Source organism: Hibiscus syriacus, unplaced genomic scaffold (genome assembly GCF_006381635.1).
Source record: "Hibiscus syriacus cultivar Baekdansim isolate YM2019G1 unplaced genomic scaffold, ASM638163v2 tig00111506_pilon, whole genome shotgun sequence".
Classification (NCBI taxonomy): Eukaryota; Viridiplantae; Streptophyta; class Magnoliopsida; order Malvales; family Malvaceae; genus Hibiscus; species Hibiscus syriacus.
The window spans coordinates 469,777-478,221 of NW_024063109.1; the positions used below are offsets into that span (position 1 = coordinate 469,777).

The 8,445-nt window shown below is 31.4% G+C and overlaps 1 protein-coding gene across 2 annotated transcripts; it reads right to left on the reverse strand.

Moving 5' to 3' along the window:
- Nucleotides 1-475: 475 nt before the first annotated feature.
- On the reverse strand, nt 476-5,881 carry LOC120164243 (protein FRA10AC1-like). 2 transcript variants are annotated; one of them, XM_039173998.1, is made up of 11 exons: nt 5,744-5,881; nt 5,571-5,638; nt 5,093-5,174; nt 4,213-4,296; nt 3,873-3,912; nt 3,451-3,496; nt 2,748-2,806; nt 2,434-2,501; nt 1,530-1,613; nt 1,333-1,414; nt 476-890 (listed from the first exon to the last, which is right to left on the reverse strand). In XM_039173998.1, the coding sequence occupies exons 1-11, from the start codon at nt 5,797-5,799 to the stop codon at nt 798-800; spliced, it is 762 nt and encodes a 253-aa protein (XP_039029929.1). In that variant the 5' UTR covers nt 5,800-5,881; the 3' UTR covers nt 476-797. The 2 variants fall into 2 exon arrangements, with proteins under 2 accessions (XP_039029929.1, XP_039029930.1); XM_039173999.1 differs by having other exon boundaries at nt 1,353-1,414; nt 5,744-5,878.
- Nucleotides 5,882-8,445: the final 2,564 nt, after the last annotated feature.

Genomic DNA, 8,445 nt, shown 5'->3' on the forward strand with positions numbered 1-8,445 from the left:
GTCAATGAAGTGGCTAATAATAATAATAATAAAAATCTTATCATCTACTCCAAAATAGTGGTACCACTGAAAAGAATTATTTAAAGAGATCGCTAGTAATAGAATTTCAAATTTCAATGACTAATTGCACTGCGTGGTCAGACCAGGAGGCACGTGTGAAGGTCTATAGGCAGTTGGAAAACCAAGAGAAACGTCGAAGCTGTAAGATTGTCCGTAACAGTAGACAGCTGCTCGGAGGCGACACTGTGCAACCACCAAACCAAATACTTGTTTTGACCGACATTGATTGTATTACGAGATTACTGCGCTAAAACGATACCACCGCGGTCCAAAACCTTTCATTAGACTTGTAATTGAACTTTGCTCACTTCTCACGCTATGACTTGCAAATGAAAATAATGACCTGTGTTTCCCTTTTTCTTTAATTCTTCTACTGAAAATGAAGCCAACCACCACCTCATTTGCGTTTACATTAAGTCCAATCATTATACCTAAATTACATTCGTTAAAAAAATCTCCAGTCTCCATCAAAAAGCTCATTTAACAAAAATACCAGATACGTATCATGCTCATCAGTCTTTCCTATTGCGTAGATAAGCAGTGCTGATTATTTATATTCTTCCCGCATCTTCCTCTACTTGGTGTTGACACGCAACAAGGACATTTTTTATCAGTACAATTTACAGGGTCAGCAGCAGAATGAACAAGGACAAATTTACAAGTTTCAGCATCTAGCTCGGTAACTGGTGTCAGCACAGAACAATTACTCTAAAAGGCTGCACTTATTCAGCTGAATCTCACCAACAATTATGGAAACATGCCCTCAAGGTACTTATCAAAATCTTCGTCATCGCTTTCCTGATTGACAGCTGAAGATGAAGCCCTTTTACCTGGAAATAGAAGGGGGGAATAATAGTAAAAATAATGATAAACATATCTTAATTATGAATGTGTACCTAAAAATGTAAAAAACTAAGAAAAATTATCGGGGGCATGAACTTTTTCCTAGGAAAAAAACCCGGTCCTCAAAACTTGACAGGGCCAGGTCGCCAACAACCACATCCACCAAACTTAGTCTAACTTATTTCAATCAGTTTACTACTCATTTTCTCAATATATACCATTACTACTGGTAAGGATTGAACATAAAGATAATTAACTATATGCAACCCTCCTAACCCTGGATGTAGATTGATTCCTGTCGGTTGAAGTTCTAGAATCCTTATCACCAACCAAGTGACTTGCACTGGGGTGTGGGGGAATTAGAGTAACAATAATGGTATGTTACTGTCGAAGGTAAGAAATAACTTATGAAAATGAATGATGGAGGACCATGGATTGCAACTCAAAACCTTTTCTCTTCTCTGTGCTCCTCTCATACTCATCTGTGTCATCTTTGTCTTTTGACTGATCCCTGAACATAATACAAGAGTCAACTAACAAATATGGAAAGGAGAACTGAGACACCATCCTCCTCCAATTAGTGGAGAACAAATTCCTAGTGAAGATTTTTGGACTCAAGTTGACACCTTTTTCTTTTGTATTCTTTTTTCTGCTTTCTGTCAAATTCCTCCTCCTCCTTCCGTTTTTTGTAATGAAGCTTCTCAGCACATCTATTTCAAACAGTCAACAAAAAGAAAGCAGTCAAAGACCTAAGACTTAAGCATGAGTTCATACATATCAAACAAAATGATTGAAAATGATTCATAACAAACTAATGAAACGACATATTGACAAACCATAGACAGAACACAAATTCTACTGACCCAAAAACAAAAATCTCTGATCATATAAGAGCTTTTCCCCGTAAAAAAATTGGAACATCATTCTGCAGAGCTTGATGACAAGAGATTTGATATTATACTGATCTAAGATGAAAGCTGTGCCTTCTCCAACAATATGTAGTGTATCCTAGGATAAATTATGGTAACTTATTCAAATAGGGTTTAATCCATATCTGAAAAAGAACTGTAGACTAGGATTTACAACAAAAAGAAAGAAGCAAACATTCTTCCAGGTCATCTACAATTCGCATTTACTAGGATTCACACGTTCTTACAGTTCATCCTCTAAACTCTCAACCCACACATCCATGCATTCGTTTCAAGTGAGAAAACAATTTTGCCTCACTTCACATATCTGTTAAATTTTTAAAACTTTTTATATGCTAACTAGGTAAATGAAAATGAAAAAAAACAGATGTAAATAAACAACAATTGTCAATGGATTCAACGGTTCTCCAGCAAGTTTTTTCCATAGAACCTAAACTTTAGTACAAGACAAAAAATAGAGAAAAATTATAGAATACTGACAAGCTAACGAAGAATTGAACACAAACTTGCTAGATGATAAAAGAAAGCTCTGACCCAACAGAGAGCAGGAGAGATTGAAAGAGCAAATTGCAGAATGAGAAAATAAGATATCACTACATACCTTTCACAGGTTACCAACTTCACAAGGGCTTGCTTGTTTTCTCCAGCCTCAAAATAGGAAAAGTTTACCTGAAAATTTCATCCAAGAAAAGTGAATAGTCCACGTCAACTTAATATTTGCACAAGATAATTCTCTTCTTTAAAAAATATTTCAGTACTGAGAAAGGAACTCCGCATCTCTCCACAACATCCTTAATGCTACTAAAAGATGAGGCAGCAGTTCCACATAAAAATATTACCCAACCATGCAAAAATTCATATCCCGAGTAAAAGATGATTTCTAGTAAAATGGTTAATACAAGTACAAACACTTGCCTCATAGCTTGCTAAGCCATCTTTCTCATTGCAGTGCTTATTACCGCATATAAATTGTCCTGATAGAAAAGAATAATATATAAATTACATACTGATGTACCATTGTCACTTAAAAAGCATCATATGATTGAAGACAAATTGTTAAGCTAAATTTATGTAGACAAGAATCAATGAAAATATGAGGTGGTTAGGGCTGTAAAGATTTCTTGGCTGCTTTTAGGACATTTCTAATACACACCTCTAACCCATCTTATTGATCAATTACTTGTACAACTGAAAATTTCACTTAGACAAGTTTAGCAGTTGCCAAAACAGATTTTGTTGCATCTAGAGAGGTCTGAGCCTTCAGATTTTCAACCAGTTTTGGTGTAATTTGTAGTACCTGAATTTTACCCTGTTTTTATCACCACTATCAAGTTTTCCCACTTAATTTTGTAAATACATTGCCCAAAAAGTTTTGCGGATTAACTATAGCCATATATACTCATTTTTTTCAAATAAATGATAAAATGGCATTGCATAGCTTTCTGATATGCACAAGGCAGACTGGAATGTGAATGTAATTCAGGAAAAATGCAAAAGACAAGATTCCAAAACAAAAACAAGTTATAAATTACTGTCAAGTGTCAACCAAAATGAAATCTATTTATCATACCAATCGGTATTAATCAAAGCAGTCAACACTAGAAAAAAATCTATTTACCTTTACCAGTTATAACTTCCTTCTCTGTTCGCCACCTCAAACCAATCTACAACATCAAAGCATAAAATTGAAATATAACTTGAATTATAATTAATTCCTCATAGAAAAAACAATCTAAAGAGGATAATATGGACGCTTGTATGATTGAAATAAAGAATAAAGAGATGGAGAAGAAGATAATGATGGATCTCCATTTTCATTTTCAACATAAGGTTGCTCTTGACACTATTACAATAAATTTAGAGACGCACCAGACCAGAGACAATTTCCGGCTCTCATTTTTTTTAGATTGGTTCAAATTAGTATGTAAAAGTCTCAAAGCATTAGACATGAATTTGTTTCCATAACGAATACGAAATGACTATCATGAAATAGGCAAGTTTCTTAAAACATCTATCTTACAAATATAAGCAGCAACACACCTTACCACTCTTATATAGTGACATGTCAGCTATGCAGTATCTTAAATGAGCTCAAGGGAACAAATAACAAGTCACGACTATTTTTTATTGAAATTAAAGCTCAAGAAACTCACAAATATGTTCATTTATCCACTAGCTGTCTAAATTTCTATAGAGACCATAGTGATGCATGAATTCCTTAGTAGATAGAGCTGGCACTATCTGACTCAACTTCCCAATTGAGATTTGTCAAGAAAAAAGCAATTAGGAAATAAGAAGACACAGAGCATTCATACATATATCGAGATTTTATATTTTCAATACCCCAAAATAAGCAAGAAAATAAAATAGCTAAGGATACTCTTTAAAAAGCTTATCATAGTAACGCTTCACCAGCTTCTGCTCCCAGGATGGATTCACATCATCTTCCTCGGAACGTATAAACCTTCAGCAATCGTTAAATGTGAAGAGGAAAAAAAAAGAAAAGCTCAAAGTTTGGTACCATTTAACAATTAGTCACGTGTTTGAAAAAAGAGCTTTGCCCAGAACATAAATTCAGGCAAGAAAAACACTGCATCCAAAATAACCTCCATATTCATTTGCAGGTGGCAATAAGGCATTATAAAACTGTCACTAATAATATCTGATGTAATTCTGCCTGATCCTGCACTTTTTAACCTAGGCCAACCATCATTCCCCAAAACATCCTGAATATGCTAAACAACCATTCATCCTCATCACAAAGCATTTATCTTAACACGTATCTCAATATTCTCAATTTGATATAATGATAGATCATAATTCATAAATCCACTTCATGAATATTTATCAAGCTACTCAATCAGCTCTGAATTCACTTGTCTTCTACAATCATATAATTAAATGTTTAATATCTGATAAATAAAGGCACGCATCTACATATAAAGTTACCTAGTCATACTTTGCCATTTGTGCCTGAAAAGGAGACTATAACAAAGCAAGACCAATAGACCTTATCGTGTCTGCTCTCTTCAATTCAACGCAAATAGAGCACAGTGCACAAATTCCACGGATTAAGAACAATAAAAAGTTTCATTCAAACTTTGAAGAGTTCTAGGTAATATAAACATATATAACACTATTATAAACCCTCGAAGAGAATGTATAAAACAAACATAGAAAACACTTGGAAGAATGTAAGCACTAATTATAAAGTGACATAGAGACGTGCAAGTCCTCTGATACAAACAACAAAAGCATACCGATATCCCTCCCTCAGGGTATCATGATCTGTTTTAACTGGCAACTTTACATCTGTAGATTTTTCTTTTCCATAGAAGCCAACTGCAAAACGATGATCAAAAGCAAAAATTAGACACCCAGAAGAGAAGGAAAAATAACTATAACCCTAAAATAAAGACATGATGCAGCTGAAACGTGAGACAAAACCCGCATACAGGACTCGTTTTAGCATTGAAACTAAAATGTGTGGCTGACTGTAACCTCCTACCATTCTCAAAGAGAAGACTGTCATAACCAACTTGTTTTAGGACACAAGAATGTTACAAATGAAGCGCTCACTATTTGCATAATTCCTTTCATGTCCATTTCCCAATTAACGAAGCAATAAATAGTGCAGCAAGCATTTTAGACGAGTATAACAGATCAAGGAAAAACAGAGATAATACATGAAATATTACCAAAGCATTAATCGCAACAAGAAACTCAAGGAAAATTTACCGTAATCGTTCAAGAACTTCTTGTGGCGATCGAAGGCGTTGAGGCCGCGAATGTTAGCTTGGTACTGCCTGAGATTCAGATTGAGAATTTAAAATGAAGTGAGCTCAAATGATGCGTAAGTGCTCGTAACAATAAGAAGGATACTGTATTTGGAAGAGACGAGAAGACGGAACTGTTTTTTCTCTTCCCTATCGAATATTGCGGACTTCAGGGACCCAAACGACGCCATTGATTCCGTGTTTCAAACTCAAAATCAGAAACCCTAAAGGCAGTTTCGCACGCAGAAACCCTAAATACTATATTTGATTCTAACACGGTAACACCCTCATGTTGTCCGTCAATTCATTTAAGATAAATTTATAGCGTGATCGGCTCAAGATACGATTGGTAGATTTAAAATGTCATCTAATTTCAACTTCAAATGTTAGTTAATTTTAATTAAAAAAAAAGTTATATGTTTAGTTAAAAGAATATTTCATAATCTAAAATGTTATATACATTTTTCAAATAATTTTTTTAAATTATCTTGTTTATATGATTTATTAGCAAGGACGTAATATTTTTTTAAACCTAAAATATTATTTGTCTAATCTAAAATGTTATATATTTGATAATAAAAGTGATTACAACCTAAAATGTTATATGAATTTCTCAATTGAAAAATACTTTAATATTAATGGTAAGTTTTTAAGTTTTAACCTGAAAAGTTATATGATCTATGTGATTTATTATGAAGAACATAACATTTTCGATTCAAACCTAAAATGTTGTTTAATTCAACCTAAAAAATTACATATTCGATAAAAAAAAATTGGTTACAACCTAAAATGTAAGTTGAGTTTCTCATTAAAAAAAAATTAACACCTTTGGTAACATTTTAAGATTTAACCTGAAAATTTATATGATCTACATGGTTTATTATGGATAACACAATTGTTTTGGTTCAACCTAAAATATTATCATGCTTAATCTAAAAAGTTACTTATTTTATATAATCGGTTATAACCTAAAATGTTACATGAGTGATAAGTTTATTTCAATTGAGAGACTCATATAGCATTTCCAGTTATAACTTAAACTATTATCAAATATGTAATTTTTTATATTAGACATGTAATATTTTAGGTTGGAACAAAAAATGTTACATTTTCATATAAATCATGTAGATCACATAACTTTTTAGGTTAAAACATAAAAGGTAATCGTCGGTGTTGAGTTTTTGAATTGAGAAACTCGTAACATTTTAGGTTGTAATCGATTTTCTTACTGAATATAACACTTTTTAGGTTGGATAGGATATCATTTTAAGTTAGAACCGGAAAATGTTCTCTATAATAAATCATGTAGATAGGATTTTTTTAGGTTTAAACGTAAAATGTTACAAACAATGTTAATTTTTTTTTTCAATTGAGAAATTCATGTAACATTCTAGGTTGTAATTGGTTTTCTGACTGAGTATGTAATTTTTTTAGGTTGGAATGAGTAATATTATATTTTGAATAATAAATCATGTAGATCATATAAATTTTCAGATTAAAACTTAAAATGTTACCATCAATATTAAGAGTTTTCAATCGAGAAACTTATGTAATATTTTAGGTGAGAACAAAAAATATTTCGTTCTCCATAATAAATTATGTAAATCGAATAACTTTCGGGTCAAAACTTAAAATGTTACCATCATTGTTAAGTTTTTTTTTTCAATTAAGAAAATCATTTAACATTTTAGGTTTTAACTAATTCTCTTGTTAAATTTGTAGTTTTTTAAGTGGAAATTGGGTAAAACTTTAAATTGATAATTGGGAACTCATATTTTCTGGTTTCTCTTTTTTATCTAACAAACATTGTTCTATTATTTTATTAAAAATTTCATCCAATTACTCAAAATAAAACAATTTTCACTTATTTTTAGACGTTTTATTTCAAAATTTGCCCCTGTTAAAAAGCTCATCAAACCAAAGTAAATGTCATAATACCAAAATTAATTTCAACATTTATCAAAATAGTCGTTTTGATTTTTATTCTTATTTTTAAAATATTTTGACACCTTATTTTATTTTGGGATAAAATGTTCATTCGCAGATGAAAATCGTTAGTTAACAAACGATTAATGTTCCAAAATATAAAGTTTTTACCCAAAAATAAACGTTAAGATCAAAATACTCCATAAAAGATCAATGATAAAAGTTATTATTTAATCAAATGCTAAAAATACCTTCACTCTAAAATAATATATTATGACCTAAAACATTAAAAAAATTATAAACTAAAATAATTAATTTAATAAACATTGAGAATTAATTTTTTGTCATTCTAAATTTTTAGGTTTTGTCTTGACTGATTCTGATTGACTCGTGTTACGCACCTAACTTTGCCATGCTTATAATAAGAATATTTTACCTACATAATAACTTAAATCAAAGACTTATTTAAATGATATAAAAAATAATATTAAAAATCAAATTTAACTTCATATAAAAAGCAAATTCGACCTTAACTTCTAAATTGCAAGCTACCGACCGAGTGCTAAATACAAGGCCTCTCAAGACCCACAACTGGTCCCACCATTGCATAGGGCCGAATTAAAAAACAGAAACAAATACCCGAACGATGCTGACAAATAATCAATGCCAACGCCCTGTCGGTTGTATCATACTTGAAAATATCTTTAAAATAAAAGCTTAATAGAAAAAAATGTACATATAATACCATTTTGTTTAAAATGATACTTAATTTTTTTCAGTAAATTGATTAATTTAACCTTACAAATATTATTAGTTTAGGTGTATTGGTCATACTGACTGTTAAAATATAATATTTCATTAAGTGATATGTGTCACATTTATATATATTTTTAAAAAAATTAAAATTAAAA